Source organism: Typopeltis vanoorti, chromosome 24 (assembly GCF_054136105.1).
Source record: "Typopeltis vanoorti isolate ZY-2024b chromosome 24, IOZ_Tvanoo_1.0, whole genome shotgun sequence".
Classification (NCBI taxonomy): Eukaryota; Metazoa; Arthropoda; class Arachnida; order Uropygi; family Thelyphonidae; genus Typopeltis; species Typopeltis vanoorti.
The window spans coordinates 24,296,257-24,317,408 of NC_143572.1; the positions used below are offsets into that span (position 1 = coordinate 24,296,257).

The window sequence follows — 21,152 nt, forward strand, 5'->3', positions numbered from 1 at the left end:
CATCGTGGAAGGCCCTTTCTAAGAAACACAAGTCTATCAAGACTCATCGAGAGAGGTCCCTCCTAGGAAACACAGAGTCTATCATACCACTCCTTATGCATTGACCGTTCTCGCTCTCACCACGCTATCAGGCAATGCATTCCATGGTTCAACCACCCTTTATGCAAAGAAACCACTCCTTACCCTCTTTCTCACAGTTTCCTTTCGTAACTTCCAGAGATGGCCCCTTATCATCACTCCTTCCTGCTGTTCAACCAAACAGAAGAACTCCCCAGTGTCAACCCTGTAACCACCTCTCAACAGTTTAAAAGTCTCAATCATATCACCTCTCCTTCTTCTATCCACCAAACTCTGCAGTCCACACTCCCTCAGCTGATCCTCATAACTAACATTGTACAGTCCTGAAACCATCTTTGTTATCTACCTCTGTACCCTTTCCACAGTTAATTTATCCCTTTCAAATCCTGGGGACCAGATGTGAGAACAGTAGTCTAAATGTGGTCTGATCAGAGTCTTATACAACTGAATGATAAACTTTTTATCTCTGCAGGTCAGTGTCCTTCTCATTATTGCACAATCCTCTGTGTTACCTTCACTACCTTTGCAATATGTCCCCTAAATTTCAGGTTTCTATCTATCATCAACCCCAGATCTCTTGTCTCCCCTACTTCCTCCAGTTTAACTCCTCCCATAGAGTATGCAGCGTCCCATCGATGTGTCCCAAACCTCAAAACCTTACATTTTTCTGCCATAAACTGAGACCCCCATTCATTTGCCCATCTATCTAGCTTATTCAATCAAACCAAACATCTATCTAGTTTATTCAACCAGATAACTGACATCTTCTGACAATGGTGAAGTCTTGGGTTCCTAAACTTAAATGGTATTATTATCTGAAATAGTGTAAGATTTATGGTAATTTTTTTTAATTGCAAGGTTTAAAATATTGAGTTCCCAGAAGGAAAGAAAAACTTACTTGCCAGTGCTAAAATTCCATTTTTCTTATATTATTTTATTTGTTCGTTGTATATAATAATAATAATAATAATAATAATAATAATAATAATAATAATGATATGCCAGCCTGGCTGGCCAAGTGGTTAGTGTATCTGCTCTCCAACCAAAAGGGTGTGGGTTCGAATACCACTGTGGGCATGGATGCTTGTGATTGTCTTTGGAAATACTAGTGGTGGTGGTCGGCAGTAGATGGCATTGGAGTAGTTGCAGTCAGTTGGTGGATTGAGTGGTGGAGACAGAGTTGTAGAGCAGGTGCCCTCCCTCAGTGAATCTTTGGACTCCCTGGAGGTGTCTAATAATAATATATTCCTTGTGAAGTTTTTCAAACATAACTCTGGCATTTTTTTTTATGTAATTCCCAGTCACAAAAGGTTTTAAACTTGTAATACAGTATATTAGGTGGACGAAGAATTTTTTAAAAGTTTTTTTATTACATAATCTGGAACCCTGCTCTAGAGAACTAACATGAGATTTCAAGCCACTTCAGACCTCCAACAAATGGGACATCAGTCTCACACTGGGTGATGAAATTCATTGGTCCATTTTGATAGGTTTCACTGGCCTGACGGCTGTTTTGAACTGGTTGGTTCTCCTCAGAGACCAGGCAGAAACCTTAAGAGAACAAAAACTCTCGTTCAGTACTAAGGAACTCTAAGTGTCGGAGAGGTGTATTTTTCGTAAGTGAACTCTCGGTCGGTGCATAAAGTATTTACTAAAATAAAGAGCCAAAAGGCTTCATTTCAGTGATGCAAAATTATATAAATCAAGTAGATATTAAATCCAGTATTATTTCAAAGCTGAATGCAGAAACTATGAAAGTTTTGTACAAAATTTGACTGGAGAGCTTACAGGAATACACTTGCCAGCATTTTCGATTTTCCCTAGCACGGACCTTATAGGAGACATGATCGCTTGCCCAAGCATCCATATATTCATCTTTCTGTATTCATCTTTGAAATAATGCTGGACGTTGAGGAGATAGGACACCTTGGAGTGGTTGTGGACAAGGAGCAGAAGTTCAGAGGTCACGTTACATAAGTTGTTATGATGTCACATCAAATTATGGCAACGATACGGAGGATTGTAGAAATAAAGAGGTTCTTATTGTATAACTTATATTGTATAAACTTAGCGTTTTTATTGTATAAGGCCTTGATCAGCCCTAGTATGGATTATTGTGCACAGATTTGGTCTTGTGATATTCGTGGTGATAAGGATATGTTGAAAAGGGTCCAGAGAAAACTGACTAAAATGGTAACTGATTTTTGAGATGTATGATATGAAGAGAGATTGAAAGAATGCAGTTTGCAAAGTTGTGTGATTAGGAGAAAGAGTGAATATGATTGAGGGTTGTTACTGGGTTAATGTTGAAGAAATTTTTCATAGAATGGGAGAATCTTGTAAAACAAGGGGCCATCCCTAGAGGCTGTTTAAAGAGGTTGTAAGCAGGGGCATAAGGAGCAAGTTCTTTGCATAGAGAGTGATTAGTGAGCGGAATGTATTGCCTGACATTGTGGTGAATGCAGAGATACTTTGAATGAGTTAAAAGTACAGTTTGATGGACATTATGTGTAACAGTGTGTGTGCTACCTGCAATGAGTCTTTTGACTTCATGGAGGTCTTTTGCTAATAATAATCATCAGTGAATTTTAGTAGCATTTACATTTTTCTGCTTCAAAAATTTAATAGTGTTATTTTACATGCTTATTTTACATGTTATTTTACATGCTTTAACTTGTCATTGCACACCACTGAACTGTCATAGAGGGATGAATGAACATAAAAAGACCAGACATGTTTCAAGGCTAACTAATCATACTCCAAATGCTGTGTGCATGCAGACAGCAGGCATTACATTTAGAATAGCCCTTATTATGATATAAATTATTAGTTCAAAATCTTATCTGCCAAAGACAAAACTAAAAATTTTGGATTATTTACAGGCACGAGAGCAAGTGGAAGCTGAGAAAGAACAATTGAAACGAAACATGTCTGTTGAGATGGATAAACTACAGCGACATCTCTCATTATTTTCAAAGGTAACCTATCTTTTACAAACATGAATTAAACATTAAAAACAAAAAACAATTCACATTCAGTTTAAGTTCAATAGAAACTCAGTTCTAGTTTTTGAAGATATGGTGATGTTTAAAATGCTCAGAGAGTAGTGTTTTAATGTTGTATTATTTAGTTAATGTATTAGTTTTCAGGTTTCAAAGGATAATTAGTATTATTCACTTTCAGTTATTTGAGGTATAGTGAATAATAGGGTACATAAAATATGGTTTCCAGGTGGCACAATAAATTGAGTAATTGAAAAATTGTTTACAGAAGAAACTGAAGAGGCATTAGAATTAATGGGAGCTACAGCACAATTGGCCGAGCAAGAAAAGAGTGCTGAAAGGATATGAGGAAGTTATTTCTGTTGAAAGTTTTTTCCCTTTGTTATCCTGATCCTGATTTACCCTCACACATAGACTCCACCTTCAGTGTGTAGGTGCTCGAGACTAAAATCCTATGGAATAGGTTGGTTAATCCTTATTCCAGGAGTGTCTTATGTCTGTAGATGTGTGTTCATGGGGCCAGTTTGCCTGTTCTATGGGATGAAAAACCCGAGTTTCTGGATGAAAAAACCCTCTACCTCTATATGAGATCAGCTAACTCACCTTTAGTTGAAAGAGACCAGATGTAGGTTCCTCATGTCATGGGCAGGAATCGAACCCACACTTTGTTATTTACTTAGTATTATCAAACACCTTGGAATCCAGCCACATCAAAAGAAAAACCAAGTCAGATGAAAACTACTAGATCATTATGAATAAAGTTAACTCTCCTTGCAAAGACAACAATGGAAGTGAAATAGCACAAAAAGACATCCAGTTTATTCTCAAAATCATTACAATTCATGTTATAAATTACACAAATATCAATGCTCAGAAAATTGCTAAACCTCTTAATGCAAATAGGTAACTATTTGCATTTCATAAGCAAACTTTAGCATTACAAAAGTTTTCTATTATTTGTTTTACTGGTGGCACTACCTTCACCTCTGATGAAAGTTTTAGCTCTCATTTAAAGTATTGTTTGAAATCACAACATAGAAAAGTATCCAAGCTTCCTCTCTTGCCTGGTTGTATCCTTGTATGCCATAGAAAGAATGAGTTTTAGTGTCTTATCTGTTGCTTTATTTCAAAATGTTGAAAAGATTATTTCTCATTCAGTTAATTGTGGTAAAAGTCAGGCATTTCAGTTATCAGCCATATAGTTTTGAACTATATAAAGTGTCACTCATTGTATAATGACAAAGTCATTTAAAAACACATAGGCACTTGTCAGTATATAAATTCCATTGAAAAACTACTTGGACGGTTGCACATAATTGTGGTTCAGCTGCATTGGTTCTCACTGGATGCCCAACTCTCACTTATGGCTGCAATAAGCTACTGTAAACTGGTAGTGGTCACAACCCAGTAAACTATGTCAACTCACAAGCTAAAATAAGTGAAGGTATTCAAGTCAAGTGGTTGACACTTGACAAAACTTAACAATTGAAACTGAATGAATTCAAACCAACCTAAAGAAGCACGCCAGCTTGACCATCACCTGATCAAACAAGGGTCACGCACCCACTATTCGGGAACCAAGATAATGAAGGTGAAAAATATGTTATTGGAACAAAACATTACCTAGTAGATAGGAAAGCATAGGAACATGGAACGTAAGAACCTTCCACCAGGAAGGAGCATTGGAAATACTACTACATGAATTAGACAACTACAGATGGGAAGTGATTGGACTCTGTGAAACAGATGGACTGGAAAAAGAATTTCACCATGGACAGTACAAAATTTTAACTCCAGGCAGGGAGGACAACAAACACCAAAAGGGAGTAGCACTTATATTAAAACCCAAGGCTCAAAACTCTCTACTGTCTTATAATCCTATCTCACCTAGGATAATTAAAGCAAGATATAAAACATCATTCGAAGAATATTGGTGCAAATTAAAAGAAATAATATTAAAATCGACAGAAAATACAATAGGTTACACAGAAAGAGAAAGTAAAAAGGATTGGATCTTGAATTAAGTAAAAAGTTAAGTGACCAAAGGAAAAAGCATGAAATTAAAACAGAATTATAACAGAAATGAATATAATATATTAATCATAGAAATTAGAAATTAAAAGAGAGAAGAATAACTGGTTAGAAGAAAAATGCAAAATGGCAGAGAAGCTATCAAAAGAAAATAACTTTTGTGGATTATATAAACAAATAGTAAGATGCAGACAACTAATGATCAAAAACAAAGAGGAACAACTAATTGAAAGTAAAACAAAAAGATTTATATAATAAAAATAGCTCTCAGGATATTATTATTCCAGTCACTGAAATGGAAGAGGAAACAAATATCTTTACCAAAGAAACAACAGCACACAGAATAGATAAACTTAAAACTAGGAAAGCACCTGGTATTGATCAGATACATGCAGAATTCTTAAACGCAGGATAGGAACAATACCTAGCGATTGGACCAAATTAGTTATAACTCCTATATACAAAAAAGGAGATAAAACAGAATGCAGTAATTACTGAGGCATTAGTCTCCTCAGTATTCCAAGTAAGGTTTTATGAAAGTACTCCAAAAACAAATTAGGCCATATATAGAACTAGCATTAGGAGAAGAACAAGCAAGTATCAGACCAGGACGAAGCATAATTGATCAATTATTCACCTTAAGACAGCTAATGGAGTACAACCAGAGTACAACCAAAGTTGCTATATAAATTTCATTGAATTGAATTGAATGAATTGATTCAATCAATGAATCAATTCATTCATTGGATGAATGAATTGAATTCACTTATTCAATGAATGAATGAAAGTTCTCTTCTATGGACTGAATCAAATGCCTGACTTTCGTCAGGCATTTGATTCAGTCCATAGAAGAGAATTATGGGAAACTATGAAAGAATTTGGAATTCCTAACAAATGTATAAGAATAATAAAGAATCTATATGAGAAATCTGAAAGTGTAGTACAAGTGGAGGACACCTTAACCAACTGGTTCCACACACAGAGAGAGTGAAGTAAGACAGGGATGCAAGCTGTTACCAGACCTGTTCATTACACTGGAAGATGCAACCAGTAAGCCTTAAACAAAGAAGACTCCAGAATCAAAATATGTGGGTAAAATATAACAAATTTAAAATTTGCAGACTTCTTCCTTATTTGCAAGTATTTACTTGCAAATAAGGAAGAAGATCTACGATGAATTTCTGATAAAATAAAGGAAGAATGTATAAAATTTGGATTAAACCTAAATATAGACAAAACAAAAATTAAACAAAAATGCAAATAGGTAAAAGAAACACCAGTCTGAAAATTGAAATTGATGGTAAGAATCTAGAACAGGTAGAAAACTTCACCTACCTTGGAGGAATAATTGAGTACAATGGCAAAATTACAAAAGATATAAACAGACAAATTAGCCATGCATCCCAGACTTTTGGATGACTAAATAAAATATGGAAGTCAAGAGACATTAAACAAGTAACAAAAATGGTCCTCCCAATACTTCTCTATGGAAGTGAATGCCGAAATCTCAAAAAAGCCAAAGAGAAAAAATTATTAACTACTGAAATGGGTTGGCTAAGAAGATTACTTGGAGTATCTCTGCTGGATCGACTAAGAAACGAAGACATAAGGAAACGACTAAAACAAGAAATAACAATAATAGACAAAATCCAAGAAAGAAGACTGCAATGAAACAAAATTTCATATGACCAGAGTGGGAACAGAAAGATTACCAGTTAAAGCCCTGAATACAACAATGGAAGGCAAAAGATCCAAAGGGCATCCCAGAATTAGATGGATAGACAAAATAAAAGCGCTTGAAAACTAAATCACAACAAGAGACACCAAACTGGACATAATTGTTCGGACTCTCCAGGGACAGACAGAAGTGGAAAGAGTTCATTCTGTCTCATCATCATCATCTACATAGATGATGGAAGAGAGAAGAAGATACCACATGCTCACTCACAATTAAGCCATCATCTCTAGTGTCTTCTACACTTAATTTTCTCATAATTTCATCCTGACAAAGATGAAACACCCTTATAAATTGATCACTGAATACCACAACAATGTTTACTGCAGAAGTTACTAATCTACCGTTTGGCCTGGTTGGCCGAGCGGTTAGCATCCCTGCTCTCCAGCAAAAAGGCTGCGGGCTCGAATCCTGCTATGGGTATGGATTCGAATGGCGGTAGATGGCATTGGTGTAGATGATGGTAGTTGCGGTGGTGCATTGGTGGAGATGGAGAGTTGTAGAGTAAGTGCCCCTCTCTTGATGAGTCTTTCGACTCCCTGGAGGTGCTACGTAATAATAATAATAATAATTTGCATCCATTAACACAATCTTACCATGATCATTCTTCCTTCTACTTCCCACATATCTAAAAAAACTCTCCAGGATTTTCATTTTCCTGATTTGCTAATTTCTGCTCATTGTGCTCATACCTTTTGTTGCTCATTGTCCTTACTGAGTCACTTTCCTGGCTTGTTCTTTATACTCCAGTACATTCATCTTATACTGCATCTAAAGTGCCTTCTTCTTCCAGATTTCATGCTTAACCCCTCATTCGTTCATTTTACGCATACCTTATTTAGCCTTTTGATTTTCAGAATACATTCACACTGATGCTGTTATGTATTTTTTTTGTCAGTTCCCAAGCAGCATTTATTTCCTTATTGCTCAGTTCCTCATCTCGCTGAATACTATAGCTACAAGCAGTCTCCAAAGATTGTCATAATCACCAGCATTGTATTTCCACATATATCCTTTCCTAACAGAGGTCTGCATATGACTAGCTGCAACCCAGATGATCACTTCATGATCACTCACCAACTTGAGGAAAGCGTGAAAACCCACTCATAATTACATCCTCTGATGAAATGATCAGATCTAAAACTCTTGATACTCACGTGCCCTCCTTTACATGCTGCCTGAGATAGTTGTCTCTCAAGAACTCGAGAAACTCGTTTTCCTTATTCACAAATGCTATCTCTTCAGTCCAGTCTATATTGTTATAAGTAAAATTGCCCATAATGATCATCCTTCCTATGTTTGCTAACCCAAATTGTTAATACATTTCTTCATCTCCATCCTCAACAAACATTTGCTACCCTATAGCAACATCCAACTAACTATGTCTTTCTGTCAACCTCTGCTTCACACCACACCGCCTCATATTTCCCTCCTTCATGTCTACCTTATGTGGATTTCATTCTCCTGTTATCATCAGCAGTACTCCTCCTCCCCTCTTGTCCTTTCTATGATTATTCTTCCTTCCATTTCTATTTCTGTTAGGATATCATCTTCATTCAGTCATGTTTCACTTATTCCAACAATTTTGGGGTGAATAAACTCAATCAGTGAAACCATTTCATCTTCCTTATTTCTGGTACTAATGGCATTTGTAAATAAACAGAGCAGTTTGCTTTTAGGTTTATAACCAGTTCCACCCAAGCCACTTGTTTGTTGTGATTTGTTGTGATTCTCTTGCCCAATCACCTTTATCACTCCTTACCCCACATATCTACTCAGTTTCAACTATCCCACTCATATTCCCATATATTCCATTTCTGTGCTGATCATCTTCTCATACATACATTCATTAATATTTCCAACATCCATCCACTCTCCCTATGTCATGTTTCCCTGTCCACTCAGGCTCCCCCCCCCATTTCCCTGTTTCTCTTGCATTCCCATTCTCTCTTCATCTTTCAATTTCTTCTGATCTCTTGCTTGCATCACACACACACACACACTGCACTTCCATCTAGCAACAATTTCCACAATGCATTCACTCAGAAGCCATTCAGATGCAAACTGTCATCTCTGTATAATTCCATTCTTCCCCCAAATATATATATGTATATATATTTATTTATTTATTTATTTATTATGTAACACCTTCAGGGAGTTCAAAGACTCATCGAAGGAGGGCACCTACTCTACAACTCTCCACCAACTACAACTAACCGCAACTACATCAATGCCATCTACTGCCTACCACCACTAGTATTTCCACAGACAATCATAAACATCCATTCCCAAGGCAGGATTCGAACCTGCAGCCTTTTGGCTGGAGAGTAGATATGTTAACCACTCAGCCAACCAGGCTGGCTATATGCCATATATCCACAAACTGTACTCCCTTCTCCTCACACAGCTCCACTAGCATACCAGTCTCGATTCTGGTCTGTCTTGTCAAGTGTGTTGGCAAGTGTGATGCCAAGTGTGTTGCCAAGGTATGATGACAATGATGCGTTGAGACAGACAGACTAACAGCCTTTCCCACTATACTGTTATCTTCCACTTTCTTCAATAACCTCCTGATATTTGTCCTTCAGTTATCAATGTTATAGTGAAAATCCCTGTTTGTTCTGAATCCAGCTTGTTCTTTTTTAATAGATGGATATTGTGAAAGCTCTACTTTTCATTTGTCATTTGACTCTCTGAACAGGCTTTGAAATACACAGTGCAGCCACTGTTAACCTTGAAGAAATTAGATTGAAGGCAGTGTCTAAACATCTGTGTGATGTCTAGAGGAAAGAGAATTTCTAATTTCTTCAAGGTTAACAACACCATATACCAACAATTAGAAGGCCTAGCAATGGGAAGCCCACTATCACCATCTTGTGCAGACCTTTTCATGGAAAAACTTGAAAAAGAAATTCTCTCTGCAATCTCTCTGAGACCATCTACATGGTGGAGATATGTGGATGATATATTCATCGTAATGCAAGACAGCTTAGACAACCTAAAATCGTTTGTGGATAAAATCAACTCAATACATAGCAAGATAAAATTCACTCTGGAAGTAGAAAACAACAACCAACTGCATTTTTTAGATATCTTGATAAAAAAACAACCTAACAGTGTCAAATTATCCATTTACAAAAAGCCCACAGATACTTCAAGATATCTTCATTATACTTCAAATCATCACAAGACACACAAACTGAGTATTATCCACATGTTGAAACAGAGCCAAAAAGTTTATATCAGAAGAGGAGGATACACAGAATGAACTCTCACTAATAGCCAACACATTATCACAAAATGGATACCCTCAAAACATCATCAAAAAATATCTATACAATGACAACCCCAGACAAGAAGAATCCTACTGTCAGCACATTTCTACTGTAGTGATACCTTTCATCAAGTCAATTTCTTATCAAATAGCAAGAATACTAAGAGCCCACAACATCAGAGTGATCTTCAAACCAACCACCAACATCAGATAAGTTTTAGGATCCCCAAAAGATAAAGTTCCGTTCTACAAATATCCAGGAGTATATTACATTCCCTGCTCCTGTGGTCTTGCCTACATCAGACAAACTTCACGAAGTTTAGAAATTAGACAAAAAGAACATGTTGGTGATGTAAACCACAAAAGAAGCATCTCTTTCGGCTTAGCACATCATTTCTGTACGTCTAACCACATAATAGATTGGCAAAACAGCTCCATGCCATATCTCGATGACGACTACAGGCACCGTGTATTTAAGGAAGCCACAATAGTGTCAATAACCGGCAGAAACCTCAACAGAAATCAGGGTGTAATTCTAAACAGTTCATGGAAAAGCTTGATCCTCTCTCTCAATCAATCTGAACTACAGCTAGCCAGTAATCACATTACACGTCTACAACAAACACGCATGCGTGATAATGAATAAGAACAATAAGTCCTCTCTCTCACGCGAAACGTGCAACCATAGCTACTAGTTGGTTTACAACGTTTTTTATGTTCCTTTTAATTTGCATTTACTAGCTTTCATATCTCCGTAAACGCCTTGAAAAAGCCAGACAGTTTGCTGGCGAAACTGGTAGGTTTTAATAAATGTTTTATTGTAAACTGGTCTGTATTAATAAAATTGTATTTCTCTTATAAAACGACCAAATATGTATAATTTAAATAGAATCTCGGTTCTCAAACAGCAAACTGGCAACCACGTGCTCCGTGGGCTGAGATTACAGTGGGAGAGCGTTAGTCACACTGTAGCCTCCTCTCAGTGCAGACACCTGCTCGAATTTGCAGTGTCTTTTCTTGATTTTCTTTGTGTTTTGTTGTTTATTTTTATAATTAATAAATAAGCCATCATGGGGCCGAAGAAGGATGGTGATAGCAGCAAAGCGAAAAGAAAAGTTGTTAGAACCACGATAGAGGTGAAAAAAAGAAATCATATCCAAACATGAAAATGGCGTTTGTACCTCGGATCTTGCTATGCAGTTCAGTATGGCGAAATCAATGATCTGTACAATACTCAAAAATAAAGAGGAGATCGATTTTCGTCTATATTTACTTATTTAGTTAATTAATTAGTTATCTATTTATTGTGTAAGATTCTATGCATTTTCATTGTTTGTGTATACAATTTTATGCATGAAGTACTGTTATACAGAGTTAAATAAGCAATCATCTAGGGTTTCGGAATGGATTAATCCACTTTACTTTATATTCTTATGGGAAAATGGTTTCAGTTTTCAAACAAATCTGCTTCCGAACAGCCTTTAGGAACGAATTATGTTCGACAACCAAGGTTCCACTGTACACCTTAAATCAACATTTCTTGTCGGATCTGATATACTCCACTGCCCCATTCCATATTTCAGGTTTTCTTGGCTCATTCTTCCTCACGTAGTGATATGTATTCATGATTTCATTCTCTTGAATATTTTCTTTAACTTTTCTGTCATTTTATGTTTCATTTAATAATCTTTCAAAGTAATTACTCCAGACATCAAGAATATCCTTATCTTCTTTTTACTTAACCCTTATCATTGATAATTCCTCTTAACAGGGGGTGCCTGTAGATCAGGGCAAGAGGGTAGCCCCTCCCCTGAGCTTGGTGCTTTAGAGGGTCCCACATACCACAAACATAAAAGTATAAATTTATTCAATAAGATATAAAAAAAGGAAATATTCTCAGTCATATCTGCATAAAATAATTGTTAAGGATGATATACTCAACCAAGCAAATATCATCATATCTTGAATGTTTCTTATCTTGAAAGGTTGTATAATTTGGTATTACACTCAACAGAACACAAAGTACGTGAAAATCTTGATTATAAAGATGTAATTAGTGATTTTGCTGAGATGAAGGAAAGAAAAATAAATTTTATTGCCATAATACTTTATAAATTATGTATATCCATTTTATTACTCATTGAAATAAAAGTCTGGCTGCAGGAAAGGTACCCAAGGAATGGAAGGAAGGTAAGATAGTGGCGCTGCACAAGGGTGTAGACTGGAAGTGTCTAATTATAAGCCAGTTTGTGTATCATCAGTAGTTGTTAAGGTTTTGGAGAAATTAGTGAGGGACTATATACAGCGTTGGGCAGATGAGGATAATGTTATTTGTGAGAATCAACATGGATTTGTTAAGGAACACTCTTGCTTTAGTAATATGATTGCCTTTTATAATAAAGTTACAAGAGCAGTTGATGAGGAAAAGGCATATAATGCCATTTTTTTGGATTTTGTGAAGCCATTTGACAGGGTGCCATATGATAAACTGATATTTAAGTTGCAGCACAGTTTAAATGTTGTGTTAGTCAAATGGATTCAGGATTGGCTGTCTGATAGGTATCAGAGAGTTGTGTATGGTGGGGCAATATCAAGGAAGCAGAAGGTTACAAGTGGGGCTCAAAACAATACTCAGTATTGTTCAACCTTTATATCAATGACATTGTCAGTGGATTGCAAGGGGATATTCAGTTGTTTGCGGATGATGTGAAGCTGAGAAGGGTTATCAGTATAGTGCAGATGTGGCAGCCCTGCAGACAGATGGGCAAATGAATGGGGATTTTGGTTTAATGCAGCAAAATGTAAAATCTTGAAGTTTGGGATCCATCGATGAGAGGATGTATACTTGAATGGAGGAGCTATACTGGAGGAAGTAGGGGAGACAAGAGATCTGGGGATGATGATTGATGGAAAAACTGAAATTCAGGGAGCATATTACAAAGGTGGCGAAGGTATGCTCCCAGAGGATTGCTGCAATACTGAGAAGGATGCTGACCTGCAGAAATAAAAGAGTTATCATTCCATCATATAAGACCCTGATCAGACCACACTTAGACTATTGTTCTCAAATTTGGTCCTCCCCAGGATTTGAAGGGGATAAATTAACTGTGGAAAGGGTACAGAGACAGATAACAAAGATGGTTTCAGGACTGTACAATGTCAGTTAAGGTTTGATGGATAGAAGAAGGTGAGGTAATATGATCAAGACTTTTTTTATACTGTTGAGACAGTTACAGGATAGAAATTGAGGAGTTCTTTCACTTGGTGGAACGGTGGGAAGGAGCGATGACAAGGGGCCATCCCTGGAAGTTATGAAACGAAGCTGTGAGCAGGAGGGTGAGGAGTGGTTTCTTTGCTTGGAGGGTGGTTGAACTGTGAAATGCATGGCCTGAGAGAGTGGTTAGAGCACGAACAATCAATGAGTTCAAGGAGTGGTATGATAAACTTTGTGTTTCCTAAGAACGACCTCCCATGATGAGTCTTTTGACTCCAGGAGGCCTGGATAATAATAATAATAATAATAATAATATTGCTGACATCATTAAGACATGCACGGTAATAATTAATTCAGTCATCTTTGATATTTTTGCCGACTTTCATTAATAATAAAACAAAAACATCTTTACACCTTTTTTGATTTTGTTGTTGTGAAGGAATATTTGTCAAGGTAGGAAGATAGAACATTCTATTTAAAAGTTTGTTAGCTTGATTTATAACTTAAATGTTTAAACATATGGATCTCCATTGTATGTACTCTTGCTCTGGGTCCCACAAATGTGAAGAGATGACCTGCTTATTACAACACTCTTTTGCCATTTCCAAGCTTTTTTTTTTTCCCAAGAGCCTCCAGAACATTCTGCTAACTTTCTGATATTCTCTGTTCTTACTGTTGACTTTTGTTTAGCTACTTTTACACACTACTTTGCTTTCTTACATTTTTCTCTGTATTTTCTCGGAGCACATGCTGACTTTCTTTCTAGGAACTTTTGATATGCTTTCTTCTTTTCTTGCATATTGTTTATTACTCTCATAGCTTTTTATTAAAAGATTTAAATGGTGGCATTACTCACAGACCAATCTACACCATTGCCTCCATCATCATCATCATCAAATTCCTGCCATGTACCCTCAAGGGGTGTACAGGATATGACAGTACTACATGAAAAAATTACATCATTACTAACTTCCTATCTACAATTTTCCTCCAAATCAGTCTGTTACTTGTCAAGACTCCAACATTATCAGATCTTATATTTCTATCGTCTAAGGCACTTTGTACCGTATCAATCCACCTATATCTTGGTCTTCCTCTGGATCATTTTCCTGCCAACCTGGCAGAGAACACTTGTTTTGCTAATCTTTCCTCTCCCATTCTATTTAAGTGACCATACCATCTGAGATTTGCTCTGCTAACGCATTCCTGGATGCTGACAATGTCAAGTTCTTTCCTAATATCCTCATTTTTAATATGATATTACCATTGATGCCATCTATTCATGCCTCTAATCTTTCTCAGGACTCTCATATCTGCGGTCTCTAGTCTTTGGTCAAGTGTTTTACTTCTGACCCAGCTCTCAGATCCATAAGTTAAAATTGGTTTGAACACAGTCTTGTATACAGCTAATTTAGTGTTCCGACTAATTTCTTTTTTATTCCATATTAATTTATTCAATTGACTTCCCACGATACCAGCTTTGCTGATTCTGTTGTCTATTTCTATATTTAGTTTACCATCTTCAGTAAAAATTGTGCCTAAGTAGCTGAAATGTTTTACTTGTTCCACAGGTTCTCCATTCACAACACAGTTGACATTTTCAATGATTCTGCCTATTTTCATTGTCTTTGTCTTTTTATTGCTGACCTTCATACCATATCTATTACAACAGCTATTCAATTTAGTCAGAGAATCTTGCAGACTTGTAGCGGATTTATTTAGAAGTATAACATCATCCGCATAAAGCAAAGAGCTGACATTAACATCTCCAATTTTGATATCAGGTTTAATACCACATTCCTTCATAATGTGATCCATATAGATAATGAATAACAGAGGGGATAATGTACATCCTTGTCTCACACCAGATTTAACATTAAACAATCTTCCTGTACTTCCTTCAATTCTAACTGCTGACTCACAACTCAAATAAAGACGCAGTATTGCTTGATATAATGCCCCATTGACACCATATAACTGCAGCGTATGGAATAGCTTCTCTCTTGGCACCTTGTCATATGCCTTTTCCAAATCGACAAAACTTAAATACAGATCTTTGTTATATTCCCATTCTTTCTCGACTATTTGTCGTAAAGTGAAGATCTGATCCTGACAGCCTCTATTTGGCCTGAATCCAGCTTGTTCTTCATCAAGCTTTTCTTCCACAATTCTTCTCAACCGCTTCTCAAGTATACTTGCATAGATCTTGCCAGGAACACTCAGTAGGGAAATACATCTGTAATTCTCACATTCAGTTTTATTTCCCTTTTTATATATGGGTACTATGAGAGCTCTACTCCAATCATTGGGAATTCGTCCCTCTGTCCAGGCTTTCTGAACTATGCAGTGCAGCCACTGTAAGACTCTTATACCACCATACTTCAGCATTTCTGGTCGAATATCATCTACTCCTGCTGCCTTTCCACATTTCAAGCCTTTGATGGCTTTTTCTACTTCAAGTATGGATATGTATTCCTGACTGCATGCCTGGTCAGTGTTTTTTATCACTGTGCTGTCATCACTGCTTGTTTCATTTAGCAGTTTTTCAAACTAATTACTCCATACTTCAAGGATATCTTTTTCTCCTGTTTTTATTTCACCTTTATCATCTCTAATTCCTTTTACATCACTCTTTCCTCCATTCCTAAGCTTCTTCAACAACCTCCAGAATATTTTGCCACCTTCTTGATATTTATTTTCTATATTCTTGCCAAAGTCCTCCCATGACTTTTGTTTAGCTAGTTTTACACACTGTTTAGCTTTCTTACATTTGTCTCTGTATTCTGTAAGAGTAAAAGCTGACTTATTTGCCAGGAACTTTTGATATGCTTTCTTCTTTTCCTTCACTGCCTCTTTAACTTCCTGTGTCCACCAGGGAGTTCTGATTTTTTTATCCTTGCACACAACCTCACCACATGCCTCTCTGGCAGAATCAATCAATGTTTCCTTCAGAGTTTGCCACTGAATCTCCAAGGTTTGATTCCTGTTCTCAAACTCTTTCGTTTTCTTTTCAATAATATTTCTGTATTTTAGTCTACAGTTCACATCTGAGAGCTGCTCAACTTTTATTCGCTTTAAAACTTTCTTACATGTTATTCTTTTCAATATGAAATTCAATTTTATCCTACTCAAGACTAAATAGTGATCACTTCCAATTTCAAATCCTCTGTACACTCTGGTGTCCTGCACCAGGGAGAAAACATCACTATCAACAATAACATAGTCAATGAGACTTTTCTTATTCCTAGCCTCTTCTCTCCATGTGAATTTGTGCACATTTTTATGTTGGAACATCCAAGTAATTGTAATTATAGCACTTCTTTTCAAATATACCTAACTACCTATGAAATTTTTTTTTCCTGTAAAAAGCTTTACATTCTTGTAAATGGGAGAAGTTATGAATTTAGGGATCACAAACACTGTAGTGATTTTAATAATAAAAAACAGATAGGTCAAGTTATATACTTGTCATATTGCCAGAGATCACACATAGGATTATGGTTACTATGCCATATATTGAATTCAGTGTTTTAGCACATTGTTTTAAGGAATCTGCTTGAAAAACTCTGAAGGAATCTAGGATTGTTTACTTATATGGAACTCTTCATAAAAATCAAGACTTGATTTTAAGATATGATAGGCAAATAGGTATTGTATGAATAATACTTAATGTGGGTCTCTCCAGGAGTCCATAGAGATGACTAGATAGTAATAATAATGCCATTCTTTTCTGAATCCAATTTGAGTCACTTCATCATTATGAAAACCTGGTGACTATACAACATGATGTGTTGCATAGTCATCATTTCAGATGTGTTCTAATTAAGGATTTATATTGAAACAACAATATGCCTATTTCAAATTATCAGCGATTTCTTCATCAATTATCCTGCTTAATGCTTTTACAACTCTTATAATAGATCCTATAAATGTCAATTTCTTATCCATATATCACTCTTAGATCCTACATGCAATTCAGTATTAAAGTGGTATAGATGTTAACACAGTTATAGTAAACTGATAGCCCTCTCATCTGTCTGTGTAATCAAGCTTGTTTGAATCTTCTTGGAAAACCATGATATCAGTACTCTGTATTGAACCATAGCATCACATTACTTTTTATAACAAACCACAAATATCTATTTTGAAGCATGTAAATAATGGTTTCTAAGGGAAAACAGGCCTAGAAAAACCTCATGATGGTCCAGTAGTAGGTAGTACAGTAATAATAATAATAATAAAATTCTATTTTCAGGTAGAGTCATGGTTGAAACTTCACCATCATTATACAGAACATGATAAGCTTCATGAAGTTAGGACAAAGGTGGAGCAAGCCTTTAAAGAAAATCGACAACTTCGCATGTCTCTTCTTGATACACAAACAAATGTTGCCCTCATGCAGAGTGAATTACTTCAGCTTCGAGCATTGTATGAAGGAAAATGTCAGGAGTTGGATTCGTGAGTTACAGTATATTTTTTTATATATAATGTTGTGGCATTTTACTAAATGCTAATGAAACCAACCATCTAAATCCCACAATAAATTTACACACAAAAATTTCTGAGAGTAATATTTATTAATCAGGTCATAAAGTAAAAATAAAAACTTAGATAAAAAGCCTGTATTTGGATATTTGCAATATTTTATTGAAATTTTCTGAAAAAAAAAAAATAAATAAATAAAAGTGGTATTAGTCAAGCAGTCTTAGGTATAGAATTGGGAATCATAACAATATTATGATTCCTATTCAGTGGAAGGAAAGCAAAATAATTTCATTATTCAAAAATGGAGGTAGGGCTGATGGTGGGTTTATGTAGGTGCTGGAGAGGCTGGTTAGGAATCACATCTAAAAGTTGACACTCAGCATAAGGATTCTCTACAGTGGACTGCATAGTTTCATTAAAGGTCAGTGTCACTGTGTTCTTTAATAGAGTGATAACTGCAAAGTTGAATAAGGAGAAGGGATATACCATGATACTCTGGATTTTGCCAAGTTATTTTCAAAATCCCAAGATAAACTTGTAACATGGATAGGAGAGTGGCTGACTGATAGTTATCAGATGTATGGAGATACAGTCTAAAAGAAGGAGGATGACCAAAGTTGTATCAATGTTATAGGATTTCCTTTATATCACAGGGTTCACCCTTGTTGTTTAATTTGTATATTAACACTATTCAGTCTAGAAGGTGATATCTTGTCATTTGCAGTTGATAAGTTGTAGAAAGTGGTAAGTGGCATGTGATACTAAAGACATAGGTTGAATTGTTCTGAAAATGGAGACATAAGAGAAAGAATTTATCATAAAATATTATTACCAGAATCATGTATGTTTAATCTAAATGTCTTTATTGGTAAAATTTTTTGGCTCAGTTTCATAACCATTCTCAATACAATTATAGGAAAACACAAAAAAGAGAAAAAATAATTATTCAATTGAAAGTGTGTGATATTATGTGCACACTTGACTGCAGGAGAATAGCTCCATCTCCATTAGTAGATATCCAAAATCAATCACAGTAAAATAATTTAGTTAATAAATGTGGGCAAGAGGGTGAGGAGTGGTTTCTTTGCATGGAGGGTGGTTGAACCGTGGAATGCATTGCCCGATGGAATGGTGAAAGCGAGAACGGTCAATGCATTTTAAGGAGTGGTATGATAGACTTTGTGTTTCTTAGGGGGGACCTCCCCTCGATGAGTCTTGACTGACTTTATGTTCTTAGGAAGGACCTCCCACGATGAGTCTTTTGACTCCATGGAGGCCTGAATAATAATAATAATAATAATACATTATTTTTAAATATAAACAAAAAATTAATTACAAATTAAGGAACACAGGAATGGTAAGTATTAGTCAGTATAACTTTCCAAAATTGAGAAAGTTATAGGCAATCATTTTTGTTTAGATTTTGTTTGGATTGTGAATATGTGCTTCACAGCTTTCTTTGTACAGTCCTTCCAAAAGAAAATAACTTTTGTGTAACACTTGTTTTGTTCCACTGAATCCTGTGATTTGTAGATATTGCACTGCTTGCTAAACTGGATTTGAATCCTGATGTTCTTCACGTTAGATTTGTGCAGAACAACCAGTCTGTCCATAATAATAATAACATAATGACCAAATTTGTGCATAATAAACAACATGTGACAGTATTATAGCCTTATAAAGAGGGATAAAAGCCTCTCTATCTCTATTGTAATCCTTTCACCCTAAAGTGAATAACTGCATTAAACTGATGCAGTGATTATCCTTTACTCCCACTGCCAGTTTATTTGAGTCATCCTGCAGGATCTCTATATCATTTTTATTAACTATTTCCCTCTCTTAAATCATTCTATATATCATTAATATGCAACTTAAACAGTAGTGGACCTAGTATAGAGCTCTGAGGCAGTTCACTAGTTGCTCTCATTTTCTTGGATTCTGTTCTACCATCTACTCCTTTCTGGGATCTGTTAGTCATTCCCCTCCCCTACAACCACCACCTCACCATCAGTCTCATATCCATTCCCATTTGTTCCAACTTATGCAATAGTTTTCTGTGTAGTATTCTATCATATCTCTTTGGAAAATACAGTAGTATCATGATATATCCCTTATTAAACTCAGTTGTCACTTTATTATAAAATATGAATAAATTATTAAGTCAGGATCCAATTTTATAAAGCCATGCTGTTTATCATAGAGTAGCATATTCATATCCACCCATTTCTAAATTCTATACCGTTTCCAATACCTACCTTAGATATTTATTTTGCTTCTGTTCACTTACTATTATTAACGATTAAAGTTATCCATTCGTAATTTTCTTATAGCTTCTTCTTCTTCTTACTTGCTACAAAGCAAAAAAACATCTTTAGGATATCTCCTTTGGCCTTCTTTGCTAATTTCCCTCTGATAACCCGATAATTCTATGTCTGGTGATCAGTTCCACTCACCCACCACTCTCCAAGTTAAAAACCTAGTAAGTACACCCTTACTAACTACACTTGCAAATAACCTTCCAGGGGTGACCCCTAGCTGTCTCTCTATTTGTCATATATTGAAATTTTTTTTGTATCAATCTTATAGAATTTTTTAGTAACTTATAAATTTCTATCATGTCCACATTCTACCTGTCAACTAAACTGTAACCTACACACCTTCAGTCAATTTTCATACACCTGTCACAGCTTTTTCTCTTGATCTTCACCACCTCCTCATCTCCATAAACAGCTGACTAAATCTGTGCATGGTAATCAACAGGGATGAATACTGGTCTTGAAATTCACGCTTGCTCTTGTTATCATTCAGGGAATGAGAGGTGTGATTGAAGTCTGATTAACGGAATAATGAATTACTGACCATTTAAAACTATGTAGAGGTGACCCTCATATAACGTGGATGTTAGGTTCCGCAGAAATACCTTGTTATATAAATCACGTTATGCAAGTCTCAGATCACATAGAAAAAATAGGGTTATGTTCCAAAATCTTTTTTTTTTTTTTTGGAATTATATAAACAACAATGACATATCCAACAAAAAATATATTTTTATTTAATTCAGGTAATTCATGTAAGTTAAGAAAACATATAAACTATGAAACAAATACATAGTATAAAAGTATAAAAATTACAAATTGTACTTAAACTTCATTGCACATAATGCATAAATGTTTTAGGCAAAATAAAATAGTGCATATTTTAATCTTTCATAGCACGAGGATTTGAGGATTGGTTAATAAATACTGGTTTTGTCATGTAATCACTTGATGCATTGCTACAAAATTTAAAATCCAAGAAAATAAACATTTTCTCGGATTTTATGTTCATTTTGTT

At 35.7% G+C, this 21,152-nt stretch overlaps 1 protein-coding gene across 1 annotated transcript in view; it reads left to right on the forward strand.

Annotated features, from left to right (window-relative positions):
- The window catches only part of LOC150093024 (ras and EF-hand domain-containing protein-like), a 261,389-nt gene that overhangs the window by 77,544 nt on the left and 162,693 nt on the right, over positions 1 to 21,152 (forward strand). Inside the window, exons 5-6 of the mRNA XM_090413512.1 lie at positions 2,961 to 3,056; positions 17,590 to 17,792. Of these exons, the coding sequence (XP_090269638.1) occupies positions 2,961 to 3,056; positions 17,590 to 17,792 (299 nt within the window). The remainder of the gene's footprint in view (positions 1 to 2,960; positions 3,057 to 17,589; positions 17,793 to 21,152) is intronic.